This window comes from Alosa pseudoharengus, unplaced genomic scaffold (genome assembly GCF_046254945.1).
Source record: "Alosa pseudoharengus isolate Yale_2024_CS ecotype anadromous, Long Island Sound unplaced genomic scaffold, YU_APseudo_1.1 YU_APseudo_1.1_scf_19, whole genome shotgun sequence".
NCBI lineage: Eukaryota > Metazoa > Chordata > Actinopteri > Clupeiformes > Clupeidae > Alosa > Alosa pseudoharengus.
In genome coordinates, this window is record NW_027468657.1 from 22,094,598 (window position 1) to 22,114,515 (window position 19,918).

The following is a 19,918-nucleotide window of genomic DNA, read 5'->3' on the forward strand; positions in this document are numbered from 1 at the left end:
TGGTCAATACTACTCTACATATAGAGTCCCCCTGTGTCCAAATCAATGTCCAACATATTTCTTCACAGGGAGCAACATTTCTTGTGTTGGTGTTAACATCAACAGGAGCAGTCTAGCCTTCATCTAGTGCAGAGGTCATTGTTATATCGGTGTCACAGCAGGACTTGGTCTAGCCCAGAACTAGCTGCTAAGTTGGATGCCCAACAACTAAGCCAGAGGGTCTCTCATGCACATAATCAACAAAAACACATCATATTGATATAGTGCTTTTCACAACACTCAAAAGCGCTTCACATTGAAGGGGGAACCTGACTAACCACCACCAATGTGTAGCACCCACCTGGGTGATGCACGACAGCCATTATGTGCCAGAACACTCACCACACAACGGCTTAAGGTGGAGAGTGAGGGAGTGATTGAGCCAATTACACTGCATAGGGGGATGATTAGGGGACCAGATTGAATGAGCCAGGTTGGGAATTTAGCCAGGACACTGGGGAACCCCCTCTTTGCGATAAGTGCCATGGGATGACCACAGTGAGTCTGGACCTCGGTTTAACGTCTCATCCGAAGGAATTAAAAGCATTTGTATGTAATCAAAATGTGCACATAATCAACTTTTCCTTATCAGGATTTAGAAGTGGCATGGGACGTGTGGTCACTGGTTGTTGGATATAACTGCAGAATATCACCTGTAATTAGGTTTCAAGGCTGAACTTTAAATGACCAAAATATCATGGGGTCTAACTGAATTAGATTTTTCCTGGCACAGTGAAGCATTACAGAATTACAGCCCTGTGTGCAGTTTACATGATTTTGATGACATATTCCTATCAGTTATGGCAAAATCTCTCACTTTTTTCTTGATACCTCTCTCCTGCCAACAAATACACGTTCAAGGAATCCTACGGAGCAATCCACTGTGAGCTCTGGTGGGAAACCAGCGGCACATTAATCTGTCATCGCCTATGCCAACCATCCCTGAACGGCATGCTGGGTAATATGCTGGGTGGCAAGCTGAGAATGTAAGCACAGACACGGCATGATAACAGGCCATACACTTCTTTGTTTTCCTTGGCCCCTTGCTATAGATTCTTATCAGGCCAACTGGGGTGACATCATAGCTGACAGTCAAACTCAGGTCAAAACGAGAGATTCTCCCTATTCAGAATGTCCAAATACCATATTGTTACATTTCATATTAGATATCTGTAATAGGAGATGTTCAGTGCTGTGGTGGTGAGGCAGCTTTCATTTGCACTTCCACAGCTACGCTAAAGCTTATGCTGAGTTTGTGATGTTACTGTAGCTGTGCCGATATGAAAGATACAGGCACTATATTGGGCTGTACATCTCTCGGGTTACGTTTATATTAGGCAACAACATGATACCGCCTCAAGTGTGGGTCTTCGGGAGAATTCCAAACACTTTCAATTTTGTAAAAAAAAAAAAGAAGAGAAAACTTTCTATTTATAGGGCGGCTTTAATCTGACATAAAGATACAGTTGTTGCCTGGCACTCCTGTGTGCTTGTATGAGAGAGAGAGAGAGAGAGGGCAGAAAGAGAAAGAGAGAGAGAGAAAGACTGAGCATAGAGTGAGAGAGCATGTTTGTGTATCAGTGAATGTGTGTGTGTATAAGTGTGTGTGTGTGTGTGAACAGGGGAACGTTCCACAAGCTGGCAGCTGTGCAGTCTCAGTTACCCCTCAGGCCCTAACCTCCATAATAAAGTGACAAGCTAATAGATAAATCAGGCCTTGCACCGTTATCTGCAGGAAAAACAATGCTGCAATCTCATAAAACGGTTGGCTTTTGCTAAAGACGTGGATTATCGAGGGAATGAACGCCACTCACTTGTGAAGTCATGGATATTTGAACACAAAGAAAGCCCTAAATATGGTACACCAGTCAAGCTCAAGTAGTTTACTGTTAAAGGGTATTTGCAAATCACAAGTCAGGCTAACATCTTTCACGGTTTAGAGATCTGTAACGTTTTCCTCTGTAGTGTGGAAGAAAGGAAATTACACTGCATAATTCCTTCCAGTATGCTGTACAGCTCCCTCAGAGGCTGATTAAGGAGACTGGCTTTTATACTTGTGGATTTGAGGGTAAAATAAAAAATGCAAAAAAATAATTAACACTAACCACAGCTTTTCACTAATCAGTTTTGCAGCTGAGGTTTGTCAGAGACCTCCCATGAGAAAGCCTCACTTTAAAGCATTTAGGCAACATGTTTAAACAGTAAAAAGGAAATGGCAGTCACCGCAGCAAGATGTTTGCATTTTTCTTCAAGGATATGTAGCTCATGCATGTAGCACTTTCTTAGGCACATTTGAAATGTCAGATGTTCTGTTTTAATAAATAAAACCTTTTAATGTTTTAGCTCAAAAAAGAGCCTGTGGGTGCATTAGAAGAGAAGAGGCCGGAGGTTGGGTGTGTAAATCTGTATAGACCCTTTCAACAATAAAAACAAAAACAATGCTTGAACATTCTATTTGGTTCCCAATCTACTTCCTCTGCATTAAGATAACATATGGAATATTAAAAAACGGAAGCCTTGTGGGGCCAACTATGTTGCTGATAATGGAACTCTCTTGAAAGGGTCTATAAAGGGGGCCCACTTGGAGAGCATGGCAAGGTGGGTAGTGGCACTATAAGCTCCATGAATGTGCCTTGTGCCTCCCTCAGTCTCTTTCTCTCTCACTCACTCTCTCTTCCAAAAAAAGAGTAAGACTCAGTTCAACTTCACAGTTTGCTGTGAGATAACATTCTTTCCACTGGCCTCTGACCATGTGTGAACTCTCAGACATACAAGCACACACTCACACACACTAGCTGACTGACAGACATGTACACACTCACACAGACAAATGTACACAAACGCTGTGCTATATTTTTCACAGCACAAATCCCACCAATATACCCTCCCCAAACAAGCACCCTACACCCTTTTGAACATTTGCACTGGTACAGACACACAAAGTCACACATCAGAGGTGAGACTAAAGGGATATCCAGACACCACAGCTGTTAGAACAATAGCTGGAATTTTAGTCAAATTTAGTCACAAGATGCTTTAATGTTCCTTTAGCTATTGTTTTTTTTTTTTTTTTGGGGGGGGGGGGGGTCCGGTGTCTATGTCACCGGAATTCTCCTTTAACATTGTTTTTAATTATCCGTGTGGTGAAACTAACAAAAAAAAAACCAACAAAAAAACTATTTTAGATACCATCATTTTAGATCACTCAACACTCAAACTCAAGTTGCTTTACATACGACATATAAATAAACAAAACAAACATGCAAACTAGGGAAAAACAGAACCTCCAGCGGAAGAAACATTTTGTGGTTCTCTCTCGCACACACACAAAAGGGCTTTGCACTTTTGAGATGAGTCATACTGTTCTCCTGGCCATCTGCAGGGAAGGGGATGATGGAGCACCAAGACAACCCTGAATCAGGAATGAAAGGAATGGGGCTATTGTCAGAGGTCACGGCTTGAATTTCTTTGACAAAGTTACAGATAACAGCAATGACCCCTTTGAAGAGAAATGATATGGAGAATAAAGTGAGTTCTGTCAGAAAAGAGTTATGCATTATATCTTAATTGTGTCCAAGTTATGAATCACAAAAGATCAATTGGAATAATAATTAGTTTATTCACTTGCATCACATTTTGACAAAATCTTTACTTGTTGGAATGAGGGCAAATGATATGGGGGGGAAGATAAATTCAGATTCTGCCAGCAACAGATGTGATATTGAGACCAAACTGAATTCTAAAAAATAATTTCATCCATGGATAGTGATTGATGAATTTTCAAAGCAACAGAGAATATTGTAACATCTCGTTGTTGACATCAATACATTCATGAACATTATGGACAATATCCATTTACAATAAGATCTGATGATTTTCCAGATTTAACTGTTTTCTATACTGTAAGTTGCGTGGCAAAAATGAGGCCGACATGGTCTACAAGGAAATGGCACCATCAAGTGTGCAAACAGTGCAATTGAACATCTAAACACTCCACATCCTGAGGGCTGTAATAAAAAGTTACTGGCTTAGCCAAGTAGTGTCACAAGTAATCACTGATCTCTAACAAAAACACTACATTGAATATCTATCATTTAAAAAGTGACATACTCTTTGGGATCAGTGGTCACTCCCAGAGAATAGGTCTCGCTTTGTAACCTCACTTTGTAGGACACCCCTCTAAATTCACAGCACTAATGGACCATGGAAACATGAATGTTATAATCAATGGGCATTCCTGAGCCCTGCATTACATTTTCACATTTGGTCTGTTCGTCAAATGTTTGATTTTTACAGGCTCTGATTGCTGCTCCTTCTAGCCAGATGGATTGCCGCCCAACTGAGTAACAACCATGTCACAACTCCTTCCCTTTTGTGCAAAGGGTGTTTTTATGAAACTAGGAAAACTGAACATACCTTTATGAAGAGCCTGTAAAATGTAGCAAGGTCAGAGAGTTTATTAAGACTACTGGCTGTTTAACCTGTACAGACCCTTATGTTGTATCAAAAATATTATCTTTCTTTTACTGAGGTTGTAGACTCAGCCTTAGACACATGCATGCATGTAGCCTACACGCACACATACAGCATGTTTAATGTTCAATATGATGTGCGATACTGTGTGTTATGCATTATGATAATGTGAGGAAATAAATCATTCTGTAAAATACATAATTTAAATCATATTCAACATCCATTTACACCTTTATTCGTCTTTCCACGTGATTAGCAACACCCCTCTCGAAAAGCTATAAAACACTGTGATTTAAAATGTGAATGGAAGACCCATTTAACCCCTGAGGAGCTCTTTTAGGCACTAAACTTGTGTGATTTGGCAAATACAATGTATTCAGCAACACCCACATAATATAACAAATGAAATGTACCTGTTTACAAAGCAGTAAAAAAATACTACAGTAAGTGCTTTTCTGAAAGATAAAAATAGTGATTCAGACAACATTGTCCTTTATCTGTGATCACCTCATATGACCACATGTCCCTTATCAAATACAGGGACAGATTGTTTGTTGTTTGTTTGTTGTTGATGGATTAAGCCTAGCCCCAGACATAAACCCCCTTTTTAATGATTTTAAATGAGACAAATGAGACATACGTAAGAGATAAAATGACAGCTTTTCTGATCATCAACTGCAGATAGTTGTTTTTTTTTTTTTTTACAGAGGTAATTTCTTTGAGCCTGCATCAGAAGAAAAAGAGGAACTTAACAAAAAAAAAACTTCAATGGCATGTGTGAAAATTCTACTGATTTAGAGCCTCCATTTACAGTTAACTGCACATTGAAATGGCTGCCATGACTGTGCAGTCGAGTGACGGTCCCCTGTGCACATGGCACTGCTAGTCCAGCGTAAGACCTGTGGGCTCAGGTCGAGTGGATGGACAAGCTCACTTTAAGGCACCCCAACTCCTTTCCATTTGCTCCCAGAATGCCCTGGACTCTGTAGTCGCCATTGGTGAGCCAGAAGGGCAGGTCAATGTCTGGCAAGTAGAACTCCGACTGCGGCAGAGTGTAGTCCCCCTTTTTAAAAAAGAAGAGGAAGAATGCAGGGAAAAAAGGAAGTGTAAATGTAAATGCATCGCATTTATGTAGCACTTTTCTCTAAAACGCTTTACAGATTCACGGTATGCCTCACAGTTTACCAATTCACACACACACACACACACACATTCACACATATCAATGGTGATGAGTAAAGAGACGGACGTGTTGAAAGAACATCACAGGATAATGCAGGAAATGGATTGTGGACCACAAAGACTTGCATGTTCAATCACGTATCATTAAGACTGGCCTCTCTGAAAGGGATATGAAACTATAAGCAAGCAATGCACATATGAACTGAGAAAGCCCACATGCAGTACAACCATACCATGGGTGAAGAAATGGGTTACAACAGCACATTTTGGCTGGACAAAGATGTTACATAAAACAGTATAAGAGGAACTGTTTTTTTTTCCAGTCATATGGCTGAGAAACACAAAAAGAAGCACTGTTTCTTATTCAACATACCAGCAACATCACAAGAGAAATATGTAACATCATTGCCAACACTGTGCCCCAAAATGTGCAAAATGTTTGATACGTAAAAACACCCACCCCCACCCTTTGTTATCAATGTTCAGTGTCCATATGTGCACTAAACCAAATACAAATGTATGTTCATGTTCAAATAGGCTAAGGTGTTCTTAGCAAACAATTCCCTCAGCTTTATCAACTCGAAACACCTGAGCAAATGACCAGAAAATAATAATAATAAAAAGGACTAAAAGAGTGAATGTGCCACTCACAGCTTTGAAGGGACAATGGCAGGGCAGACCATATGTGTGCAGAGGCTCTGGGCAGTCCTGTCCAGGAGGGACCAGCTGGTCCAGCAAGTCACAGGCGTTGGGGTAATGGCAACTCCCAATCTCCTCCAAACATGGGATCTTGACCCAGAAACCAGCCACTTCTTTCTCCAAGGTCACGTTCACCTTGACAAAAACAAACAAAGATCATTGAATGGCAGAAAGCACTTGTGACTGTGACAAGATATATTATTTTACAGCAGTGTTGCTGCTGGTGTCCTAGTTTAGCGCAGGTTGCATATTTTTAACCCCATGAGCGCTCACAAGAGGTCTTATGAGTAATCATGTGATACAGCCTCCAACCATTCAATTGTAAAATGGTCTCATTTCTGCATGTTATAAAAATATACTGCCGGTCTGTTGTTCCATTCTATAAAGTTTGCGGGAATCAGTCATTAATCAAATGTCCTATTTGCATTGTGTTTTACTGTGGACTTACGCTTACAAGGCTGCTGTAGGTTATTTAAGCAAAATTGTGTAACGGTTAAGCCTAGGTTTTGTTACTGGATTCCTGGCCTGGACATGGTTGCAACAATGTTGACATTCTGAGGTTACAAAATCCTGTTGTCTATTTGAGCTAAGCTATATGTTGCATATCCCCTGAAGTGATAGTGATAGTGATCATGAGTTAGAAGTCAACTGCTGTCTAATTTGGGCAGGTTACTACATGTCACACTTAAGCGAACACAGACAGGAATCCGCTCATCAAACACAACTGCAAACAAACGGCCCCCCGCCCAGAGCCATCTTTGATAGCTTATAAAACAATACGTTAAGAAGTCCAAAAAACCTTAACTGCCTTTTACAGCTTCTGTGAGTTGCCAGTAGCCTAGTCTAGCGCAACAGTAAATCAAGCATTAGGCTACAACCAATTTAGTTAGCCTTTGTTTTATCAATCGCGTCTTGATTTGGTTATCGCACCCAATATGTGATTGAGTAGGCCTAGGCTAGCTACTTACAGACACGGGAGCAATGAGCGCCACTGATGTTGTCCCCGTCGCACTTGCCATTAGGTTTCCTGGGACAGAGATTGGGTCTGGCGATATCGATAGAGTCTTCATGACAGCTGGATCGTCAGGCGATCCGCAGTTTTTCCAGGCAAAGCCCACGAGCTGTCAAACACGCCGTTCATACTTTCAAAACACTGTGATTGCAATATGTGCACGTGCAAAACATTTAAATAGATACACATAAGACCAATGAACTCAGCCACTCACCTGTTTTAATTTCAGACGATGCCTAGAGTGTAAGGTGCAGGCGGGCTGCGCTAAAAGGCTTGCGATGCATAATGACAACAATATGCTCAGGTGGTCTCTCATGGCTGCTTTCGGAGCAAAGCGGTCTGCAAAGGAAACGTCGGACTGGCTAACAGCCGAGATGTTGCTCTCCTAAAATGATTAGACGAGTGTCTGAGGGCGAAGTAATTATCTGTTAGTTTCAAATGCGAGTGTTCAAACTGATGGCACAACTTCTGCATTTGAGTGTTTGGCTGCCGCCTTCTTCCGCATATCTGACTGAACATGCGCATGGGAGACCTCTAAAGGAGGGAGGACCACAGATATGTCTAACTACTAGACCGACTTTATTCAAGAACATCATCTGATTTTGAAAACAAAGGCTGAATAAGACGGCCTAATTTGTGAGTGCGTTTTTTTTAACAAACGTTTCGAGTTGCCCAGGTTCCTTTATTTGGCAGTAGCTAGGCCAGCATCAACTTAGCTCCAGGGTTACCGCTCTTAGCAGATAACTCGCCAGTTGCCTTTCCACTTTAATGTTTGCCCGAGGTTGGTTAAACGGAAATGTGTGTTCACATTTCGTTGCATTATGTAAAAAAAAACGTAAAAGCTTATTTTGCCATTGCAGGCATTAGGCAACCTGTTACCGAGTATGGAGTGATATACACTTCTACACTATGGCCGCTAGATAGAGCTAAAGTTGTATTATTGCCAGCTCTGGGTAGAGCTGTGGTCCTGATTATTGCTTATCCGAGGGGTCCATCATGTGTCCTGTTGTTCCACGATGACTGTTGTTCTTGTTTATTTCTTGCTTTCTACTGTTATTGTCTCAGATTAATTAGCTACTTATGTGTTAGCCTATAGCAGGCTATGGTGTACCTCTTCACAAAGGCTTACATCATGGTCCCCAAACTTTTTCTTCCGAGGGCCATCTTACTATGCCTGGCTCTAAGAGAGGGCCAGAGACTCGGAGTATATCAGTAACCATAAATAGCTTAGTGCTGTGAAGAAAAGCAGTCTACCTTAGTTGAATATTCCATTACATTTAATCTATAGGCTATTGCAATTTAATACCATTGTTAGCTGTGTTTATATTGCCATCATGCCATATCAGTGTAAAATGTAACTCAAATTAAATAATACTAATAAAAAAGACTTTTGCATTCCCAAAAGTATTAGCAGGGAGTCCCAAAAGTATATTTTATTAAACATGTGTGAACTCTGAACATTTAAAATTCTCAAACTATGAGAATTTTATGAAATGAAATGACCACCATTCTAACTTTCACTCACCTGAACTTGTGACCTCTTTGTATGAACATTTGAACGGGTGAATACAAAATAGAAATAATTATCCCAGAAAATCCCAGAAATATGACTTGAATAGAAGTTAGTTAGTTATTAACAATTAATTGATAAACTTTTACAATACTTTGAGCACTGATGCAGTCAGCATAGGCCTCTTACATTGTTTGCAGGTAGGCCTACATTTCCCGTGCGGGCCGGTTGCTATAAACCACGGACATGTTTTGGGGGGCCACTCAAAATGAGGTGGCGGGCCGTATCCGGCCCGCGGGCCGTAGTTTGGGGACCACTGGCTTACATCATTGAGGACTGACGAGGTTGCAACATTATACAATTTGCCATTAGCCTAGGCCTAGGCTACTTGATGGGTGGGAAATGTGGACAGAGCTGTCTCCTTGACTCCATGATGCTGTTAGTTTACCCCTAGCGCAAGATAGTATGTACACATACAGAACTCTTTTTACATATTGGTAGAAAAATTCACATCGAAAATGATAAAAGTCAACCCCACCGTAGGCTACAATTTTCTTTCTTTTTTAATGTTTTATGAGTAGGCCTAGCCTACACTAATACCCATACAATAGTATAAGTATATATACTGTTTTGATCCTGTGAGGGAAATTTTGTCTCTGCATTTATGGTCTCTGCATTTATGCCAATCCGTGAATTAGTGAAACACACTCAGCACACAGTGAACACACAGTGTGGTGAAGCACACACTAATCCCGGCGCAGTGAGCTGCCTACTACAGCAGCGCTCAGAGAGCAGTGAGGGGTTAGGTGCCTTGCTCAAGGGCACTTCAGCCGTGCCTACTGGTCGGGGTTCAAACCGGCAACCCTCCGGTTACAAGTCCGAAGCGCTAACCAGTAGGCCACGGCTGCCCCCACAAATGTAAATATTTTTAAAAGCATGATATCAATTAATGGCAATTATTATATTAAATCAAGTATAAGTTAAATGGAGATTTAATTCAAGATTTTGACAAGGCCCACTTCAGATGGTTTTAGGATGGCTATGTCAGCACACAGGGCTATGTGTCTGTGTGAAGATAATAGACTGACTGTGGTGAAGATGGGTAAGCTATCCCAGAGCCAGGATAATTACATTGCCTACTACAGGCCTTAGAGCACAGGCCAACTCCAGGGGCCAACATAGTTGCAGTATGGTGTAACCTGGATTGCCTGATAAGAGCAATGTAGGTATGGTTTAAAATATGGAAATTGGAGAGCTTCTAGTTAGTTGGTGGCAGCAAAGCCAATCCTTCAGGTGGAGTACTTGTGAGCTGGGACCGTGGAATACATTTTCAATACATTTCCAAGCACTCTGGTTATGTATGCATGGGAAAAAAATGCTGAGATGAAGAGGAAGTCAGAGAGGGGACAGAAGTGAAGTCTTTTCCTGACCAGCATGCCCACTGAAAATGCTTAGTCTGCGCCATCTGCTGTTGGTAATTTAGAAAAACAGATTTGAAAGTCTCATTCGTCATTATCAGTCGTCATGACCCAACACATTTCAGTGATGATCTCTATCCTTCTTATGCAACAGCAGCGGTGTTTAGTTTTGCTTGGTGAATTCTTGTAAACATTGAAAAATAGAAGGAAATACAAACAAGATTATCTTAAAAACACAGATTAACAGAAATCTAAGGGAATCCAGGGAATGAAATCTGGTCTCTCGCCTCCAAAATGTACTTATGATGAACAAGAGCAGACATACACACACCCACACACAGATGCCTACTCCAGAATGCAGCACATATTCTGATTCATTTCCCTGGCCTGCTCTGCTCTGCAGGAGTTTCCCGCGAGCGCTGTGGAGCTCCGGCATGCGGTCCAGCTCAGTCAGTCCGTCAGCAGCGGGGGGTCCCTGGGAAAGTGACGGATCTCTGGGTTGCACTGCAGCTCCTGCCCCCTGTAGCATCCCCCGCTCCCAGTGGGGGTCCGGGAGTTTATGAGGACGTGTTGGTTCAGGTGAGCCGCTCTTGTCCTCTTGTCTTGCTCAGCTCCTTTTAATCGATTACGACCACACCTTCAGCAGGAGTAGGACCTACATTCTCTCTGATACCTGCTGCCTGCTCCTGCTCTTGTGTTTTGCCCTAAGGTGCGCATCCCTCCATCCATTTCATATGGTGGGTAGAGCTTTCCTGGGGTGGGGGGTGGTTCTCATTCTAAGGCAGTGCTTCTCAAACTTTTTCACGAAGGACCACTTTACCAATAAAAAAGAAACGCACGGACCACCTAGCTAAAAAAAAAACCTTCTTCAACAGTATATTAGCCTACACAATTATAGGCCTACTCACTGAACCACCTTGCTTATTGTCTTTGCACTTTGCTTATTGTGTCAGAGGATTCATATCATTTAAATGGGCATATCTTACATAGACAGTGTTGCAGAACTGTTTGGATTTACATACAAGTTGGTTCAATATTGCAAACAACTCATCTTTATTATATTTTACCATGTCTGCTCGCAGACCACTTGGGATAGCTTGTGGACCACCAGTGGTCCCCGGACCACACTTTGAGAAACACTGTTCTAAGGCATCTCAGAGGGTCATGTAAGGTGAGCATTTGGCTGAGCGAATATAAATTGATTTTAGAGAAGCCTGTGTGCCTGTATGCATGATTACCTCTGTTAATTGACCCTAGTCATTGATCTATTCCCCGAGGCAACCTATGACCTTGTTACCTTTTCTCTTGGATTTCTCCTACCATTCACATCAATGTCTCTTAACAAAACTCAATAGTCTGACACCGCAGTAATTAAGATGTCCAATAAGTGATGACTCTCTTTAGATGGATAAAATGCAGGACACTGCCCCTGTACATAGGTCATGTTCTAGCATTCTAGCCTAGTGTTGTTGTCACAGGTAGAAGCATGATCCTTTTTGTCAAATTTAGACAAAAGGAGTACCTCCTTAGGGCTACAGTTAGGGTTGATGAAAAGGGGGATGCCTACACTGTGTTACAGTAAGTCAAAATGTTTCTATTTCAACTATAACTTTCTTCCACTCCAACTGTTTTTAACTCACTGTAGATCGCCAGATTAATGGAGACTGGCAAAGAAAAGAGGGATAAGCAAAAGCTGAAAGTGATTGTTTTGCTGTTTTGCTGTAAGTGATTGCTAAACTATGCAAGTTGTAGTTTGATGTGCTTGTCTAATAATACGAACTAATCATAATCTTTTTTTTTTGCGAATGTCAATTTGAATCAATACAGAATCTGAATTAGTGGGATGGGCCACATATTGCTGTCATAGAAAAGGCTAATACTTCTAGTGCTGTTTGGCAAGGGCCTCCAGGATGGATTTTTGTGTGACACACACCGCATCTACTAACCTGCAAATCCAGAGTTCTCGCGAGATCACAATTTGAATTTGCTCAGCGAGTCACTCTGGCAATCAGTAATGATGCTCATTACCCCCTGCCCTTGGAGCCGAGCTGCACCAATCACATCGGTGTATCTGATATAGGCGGGCCAGAGGTGAGCTAAACAAATGATGACAGCGCTGCAACGTCGAAGTCCGGAATCAGTCAGTAGTAGTGTTGTCCAACTTGTGTGCAGTGATATTTTCAAATGCATTCTTGGTGCCACCCCTCGAGTTGGGCCATTTTCATTACTTATAGCCAGACCCTAAATCTTTCTAGATTTGAGTCTGTATTTCCAGGCTACGCATCTACTTTGATTTAATCGAAAGATTGACTATTGACTATTTACACTGATCTTCATGCTCACACACCCCTGTGTTCGGAAACGAGAACATAAACAAACGATTACACTTTACCTCTTTACTATCTAAATAAGAGGGACATGACACTGTCATGAACGTGTCATAAACATTAGAAACAAGTCAATAACTAGATGTACCGCAGAGCGGTACAAAATATGACCGCCGCCCAGTCCAGCACATTTTTTCCACAAAAAGAAATCACGCTGAAAGGCCTATATGATTCTAACTGTCTCACTAAATTGCATTATCCACACTCAATTCTCACTGGTATCTGCTAGACAACAAGTACCAAAACATGATTAGTTCATAGATTTCACATGTAAAATGAATTTTATACAACCCCACCTCCATCTTGCCTGTTCATAATTCTGAGAAATTCTTGATTGTTTGTGTTATATTTATGTTATGTGTGTGGGTGTGTGTGTGTGTGAGTGTGTGTGTGTGTGTGGGTGTGTGTGTGTGTGTGTGTGTGCGTGCTTGTGTGTGTGCCTGCGTATGTGCCCGTACATACAGTATGTCTACTGTGTGAGTATGTGTCATACGTATGATTACTGTGAATGTATGTGTGTGTGTGTGTGTGTGTATCTGTTTGTGCACATGTGTGCACATGAAATGGGTTATCATGACCCCTGGAGGCAAACATACGGAAAAAAATGGTCATCCTAGGCCCTACAGTTCTCAAGATATTCACAGAGAACTGTGTCTGCCCTACCCCCCTTTCGGGGGGTCCAGTCCAGCGGGGGGGCTACAGATCAAAACGAAAAACGATGGTTCCATGCTATCCATGTGGGGTTACATGCCCACCAAGTTTCGTGTACCCCGGTCTTTCAGTGTCCCGGGAATCATTGACGGAAATTTGGGCATGCGAAAAAGAAAAAGAAAAAAATAATAACTAGATGTACCGCAGAGCGGTACAAAATATGACCGCCGCCCAGTCCAGCACATTTTTTCCACAAAAATAAATCACGCTGAAAGGCCTATATGATTCTAACTGTCTCACTAAATTGCATTATCCACACTCAATTCTCACTGATATCTGCTGGACAACAAGTACCAAAACATGATTAGTTCATAGATTTCACATGTAAAATTAATTTTATACAACCCCACCTCCATCTTGCCTGTTCATAATTCTGAGAAATTCTTGAATTGTGTGCATGTACATGTTTATGTTATGCGTGTGTGTGTGTGTGTGTGTGTGTGTGTGCGTGCTTGTGTGTGTGCCTGCGTATGTGCCTGTGCATGCAAGCGTACATATGTCTACTGTGTGAGTATGTGTCATATGTATGATTACTGTGTGTGTGTGTGTGTGTATCTGTTTGTGCACATGTGTGCACATGAAATGGGTTAACATGACCCCTGGAGGCAAACATACGGAAAAAAATGGTCATCCTAGGCCCTACAGTTCTCAAGATATTCACAGAGAACTGTGTCTGCCCTACCCTTCTTTCGGGGGGTCCAGTCCAGCGGGGGGGCTACAGATCAAAACGAAAAACGATGGTTCCATGCTATCCATGTGGGGTTACATGCCCACCAATTTTCGTGTACCCCGGTCTTTCAGTGTCCCGGGAATCATTGACAGAAATTTGGGCATGCGAAAAAGAAAAAAAAAAAAAAGAAAAAAAAAAAAAAAAAATCTGACTAAACCTATATGACCGCCGCTTCGCTGCGCGGCGGTCATAATAAATGCTAATAAATAATAATAAATGTTTATGACATAACACTTCTGTCATTAAGTGTCATTTGGTTTTTGTCATGACTAGTTAGGGTTTGGGTTCATGTGTCAAGACAGCGTCATGTGTTCATTATATAGATACCCTCAAGTAAAGTGTTACCAAACAAACTTACTCATGCATATTATCACGTTCTGACAATTGTTTTTGAACACACTGTTGCACACACTAGGCTTTCACTAAACAAACTGAACTTAAAAGGGAACTTTCCATCCCAAACATGTTGTGTTGTTTATCCTGCATGTTTTGTGTTGTTTATCCTGCCAATGAACATTGACAAACTAATGTTTCATGTCTATTCTAAATTACGTATTCTGAATGATTCTCAATTATTGAAGGGTATTGTGCAATGTTTGAATGTGCTTTTGATGTGCTATTGGTGATTTGATGCAAATTGACATGTCGTGTTGACGTTGACGTGTCCCTTGTGACATTTTTTGGTTTGCTTGTGATAATCCACAAAAGGGCTGGGGAGATGGTGCAGGGGACGCCAGTAAAACTCTGGGAAACGTATGGTATTTTTTTAGGAGTCAACTACAACAGTGGCTCTCTGAAAAGCAGTCTGCATATTCCACTTTATCAGTCAATATCACAGGGAGATTACACCCACAGGCCGGGATTAATTGGCAGTATCATAGACACCTCAACCACGGCAAAGAGAGTAATTTGATCCACACGAACAACACAAACTGCACAGCCTGAAAAGCTGGCATGAACATAGACCGGTGTGTTGATGAACATCAAAGCAGTGTGTGTGTGTGTTTCCATGTGTGTGGGTGTTTCAGTGATGGTATTGAGAGTCCCATCTAGTTCTCTTGGCACGCTGTGCCGTGGTGGTAGAATGTCCTGCCAAGTGTGTGTGTTGCTCAAACAGATAGGGCTAGGGGCATATTAAGGCATATTAAACACACTCCCCGGCTCCAGAGCCCTGCTCTTCAGCCTGACACACAGACAGCACCACTCACTGGTACAGTGCAGTGCAGGGCCAGCCAGCAAATTGTTGCTGCTGATCTTCAATTGTTTATGGTGCCATTTTGCTTGCAATAATTACCTACATTTTTCGTTAATATATCACATGAATCAATACATCAGGTGCATGCTAATAGCTTTGCATGTGCCATCTGGTCTGTAGCTGCACATAAAACTGATTGTGTCAATAAATTAGGCTGCTAAATGCTAGCATTTTATGTAATCATAGCAGGTTTGAAATATGCAGGGAAATGAGCATGACGAGCTGAGCTGCTTTTAAGTCCCCGTTAGAAAAAACAACCAATCCAAACCAAAAGCATTTTCCAACATGATGCAGCTGCCAAGGAATGCTTATGTGTGACTATTTATTATGACCGCCGCGCAGCGCAGCGGCGGTCATATAGGTTTAGTCAGAATGTTTTATTTATTTTTTTTTTTTTTTCTTTTTCGCATGCCCAAATTTCCGTCAATGAGTCCCGGGACACTGAAAGACCGGGGTACACGAAACTTGGTGGGCATGTAACCCCACATGGATAGCATGGAACCATAGTTTTTCGTTTTGATCTGTAGCCCCCCCGCTGGACTGGACCCCCCGAAAGGAGGGTAGGGCAGACACAGTTTTCTGTGAATATCTCGAAAACCGTAGGGTTTAGTAGGACCATTTTTTTTTTGTATGTTGATCTCAAGGGGCCATGTCAACCCATTCCATAACCACTCATTTCATGTATAGCGCCACCTAGTTAAACACAAAAAAGTAAAAATGAGGTGTTGTAATCACAGGTATCTGTGACCTAACATAGTCAAAACTGCACGAAATTGGAAGTGTAGGATCATTATAACACCCTCTGTATGCACGCCAAATTTTGTGGAATTCCGTTCATGGGGGGCCACACAATAAATTAATTTATGTTACTATACACCAACTGGCCTGTAGGTGGCCGGAGACAGTTTTCTGTGAATATCTCGAGAACCGTAGGGCCTAGGAGGTCCACCTTTTTTATGTATGTTGGTCTTAAGGGGGCATGTCAACCCATCCCATTACCACTTATTTCATGTATAGCGCCACCTAGTTAAAAATTAAAAAGCAAAAAATTAGGTGTTTTCATCACAATATCTCTGGCTGACAAGGTCAAAACTGCACGAAATTAAAAGTGTAGGATCATTATGACACCCTCCGAATGCATGCCAAGTTTTGTGTACTTTCGTTCATGGGGGGCCTTACAATAAAATAATTTATGTGTTCATTTAGTGACATACACCAACAAGGATTCCCGGGACACTGAAAGACCGGGGTACACAAAACTTGGTGGGCATGTACCCCCACATGGATAGCATGGAACCGTCATTTTTCGTTTTGATCTGTAGCCCCCCCGCTGGACTGGACCCCCCGAAAGGAGGGTAGGGCAGACACAGTTCTCTGTGAATATCTTGAGAACTGTAGGGCCTAGGATGACCATTTTTTTTCCGTATGTTTGCCTCCAGGGGTCATGTTAACCCATTTCATGTGCACACATGTGCACAAACAGATACACACACACACACATACATTCACAGTAATCATACGTATGACACATACTCACACAGTAGACATATCATCAAATTCAATCTGATGATTCAATTTGACTTCAATCAGCCAAAGAGGACACATGTAACTCCTCTCCTAGTTACTCTCCATTGGCTCCCTATAGTAGCCAGAATTAAATTTAAATCTCTCACTTTGGCCTATAGGACACTAACTAGATCTGCTCCTAGTTATTTTAATTCAATAATCAAGCCTTACATGCCCAACCGCCCACTGCGGTCTTCTGGTGAGCGTATGTTGTGTCGACCAGTCATAAAAACTGGGTCTAATTCCAGACTCTTTTCTTCAGTGGTTCCATGTTGGTGGAATGAACTGCCCAGTGCTCTCCGTTCCTGTGGTAGTTTTGGGTCGTTTAAGAGGGGTCTAAAGACATTCCTATTCAACATATACTTAGTTGTTTAAGCGCTTATGTGTTATGGTTTATATAATGTTGTTTTTATTTTAATTGGGCTGTTAATTAATTTGACATTATTGTTTATTATTGATATTCTCCTTAATGTAGTCTTAGCATGTTATTGTTTTTATATTATTGATTGAATTGACATTATTGTTTTATTATTGCCTTTCCCCTTTTTTTACATTGCTTTTTTTATTAGGCTATTGATTGAATTGATATTATTGTGTACTACAACTATTCTCCTTACTATATTTGACCTAGATTTTAATCTGTTCCCTGTTCATTTTTAAATATTATTATGTTGTTTTGTATTTATATGTCGCTTTGGACAAAGGCGTCTGCTAAATCCATAACCATAACCATAACCATAACATATGTACGCTTGCATGCACAGGCACATACGCAGGCACACACACAAGCACGCCAGGGATGGAAATTAACCACCCGCCCCCCGCCAAATGCGGGTAGTTTTGTGCGCTGGCGGGTGAATTTGGTCAATTTACCAGCCACTGTGGCGGGTAGAGCTAGCGTACCACAAATAGTCAGATCCGGTCTAATTTTCATACTTATTGACGGTTAAAAATAAGAAAGTGTCTGTAGGGATCATGTAGCCTAACGTTACCAGCCTATAAGGGTAAATCGCGCTGATTTGAAGTTCTACAACTCGTAGTGAGCCGCCACCGCAGCATAGCCTATAGGCACTGGTGCAACGCTTCACTTTCACTTCACTACCATTAAGAAACTGTCACTATGCTTTCATGTGCCACTGCTAGATTATTTCAGGATGACTGCATAGACATAAATCTAGTGAGATCTGTGGATCTGCGTTATATCTTCACAGGCTAATATTCTCACGTAAATAGTTCTCTTTTGAATTGGCCCGTAGGCCTAGGTATTTTAATCCGGCCCGCGACACGCTGCTATTTAGACCTATGAGGCAGACAGACGGACATCTCCACACCCATTCGTCGTGATGGAATATCTCACAAACTTTTCATTCAAAGAAATTACAAACCGTATCAGAATAAACAGCAGAATTTACCGAACGCAAAGGTGTAAAGCATTCCCTTATACAAGTTATAGCCGTTCCCGAGTAATCCGGTTTTGAAATTGAAGCAAATGTCTACACGGTCTCCAACGTTGGGCTTTTGTCATATATGATAAGGCCAAATACAAAAAAAATGTTAATAATATCGCCTAGGTAACTGTACAACCAGAGTTTTTCCAATGTAGTTTCACAAAATGCTAAGCAGCATGCATATTACGTTTCTTAAAGCTGAGCTGTGCTTAAATTGTTCAGTGCATGATTTCATTACGGGCCAAATAGAAAATAAATGCTAAATGTTAAATATAGCCTTGATACCTGTAAATATTTAAATCAGATGATGTACACTATAGTTAGATCAAGTTGGAGAGTTGGATTATAGGATGCTCCAGAACTCACACAAACGGAGTCTTAAAGGAGCCACACCACTTTTATGACAAGACACTATAGCATATGAATGTGGTTCTGTTGACCTTTAGTTTTGTTGCTACTGTGCTTGGAGGACAGGTTTAGGGCAAAACTCAGCATATTTTAGTCATATTGCAATAATGCCGATTACCGTAATCATTTTGGGTAGCCTACTATAATCATAGTATCACATTTTCATGCCGTTTCTCTAGTGGCTGGTAAAAAAGTTGAGTGGCTGGTAGATTTTGGAATCCACCAGCCACAGTGGCAGGTAGAAAAAATATTTAATTTCCATCCCTGAAGCACGCACAGACACACACACACACACACACACACACTCACACACACACACACCAACACATAACATAAACATAACACAAACAATCAAGAATTTCTCAGAATTATGAACAGGCAAGATGGAGGTGGGGTTGTATAAAATAAATTTTACATGTGAAATCTATGAACTAATCATGTTTTGGTACTTGTTGTCTAGCAGATACCAAGAATTGAGTGTGGATAATGCAATTTAGTGAGACAGAATCATATAGGCCTTTCAGCGTGATTTCTTTTTGTGGAAAAAATGTGCTGGACTGGGCGGCAGTCATATTTTGTACCGCTCTGCGGTACATCTAGTTTTTGAAAGTGGTAACTTAAGATAATAATATACACAAACACCAATACACAAGCAACTTTCAAGTTCAAACATGATGCGCCTTTACAATACACTACACGCCTTGATATGTGTTGACATACAAAGCTGTGATCCTAGCTGCCTATTTGTCTGATCGTGCTGTTCAATCGTCACTGAGCAACTTGGCCTTTGTAGGGCCAGAATAAGTCAATTGCTATGCTGAGTTGAAGCGGTGGCAGTGGCATATCAAGATATTAATCACAGAGTCAGGTTCTCAGTCATGCAGTCAACTACAGAACAGACTGTTCAGAGCAGCGTTCGGTGTTGTGCTGCTAGCTCTGACTTGCATATCTGAACAGAATTATCCCCCTTGGCAGAGGAGCAGAGGAGAAGAGAGCAGCCTAAATGTTTTACACTTTGCCTGCTCTTAAAGTTGAAACGTATTGTTCACCCCTTTTTGAAGTTGAAGCTTGTTTAAAAAG

General features: G+C 41.4%; 1 protein-coding gene across 1 annotated transcript; it reads right to left on the bottom strand.

Annotated features, from left to right (window-relative positions):
- Window positions 1–4,724: 4,724 nt before the first annotated feature.
- On the bottom strand, window positions 4,725–7,902 carry LOC143132464 (ganglioside GM2 activator-like). The gene is made up of 4 exons (XM_076292015.1): window positions 7,620–7,902; window positions 7,362–7,514; window positions 6,346–6,528; window positions 4,725–5,575 (listed from the first exon to the last, which is right to left on the bottom strand). Exons 1-4 carry the CDS (start codon window positions 7,719–7,721, stop codon window positions 5,420–5,422), a joined length of 594 nt encoding a protein of 197 aa, XP_076148130.1. The 5' UTR covers window positions 7,722–7,902; the 3' UTR covers window positions 4,725–5,419.
- Between the last annotated feature and the right edge of the window lie 12,016 nt (window positions 7,903–19,918).

Coding starts and splice junctions, on each gene's coding strand:
- LOC143132464 (XM_076292015.1), bottom strand. CDS start 7,721: ATGAGAGACCACCTGAGCATATTGTTGTCATTATGCATCGCAAGCCTT. Junction 6,529..7,361: donor CGCTCATTGCTCCCGTGTCT/GTAAGTAGCTAG, acceptor GTTTTTGTCAAG/GTGAACGTGACCTTGGAGAA. Junction 5,576..6,345: donor GCCATTGTCCCTTCAAAGCT/GTGAGTGGCACA, acceptor TTTTTTAAAAAG/GGGGACTACACTCTGCCGCA.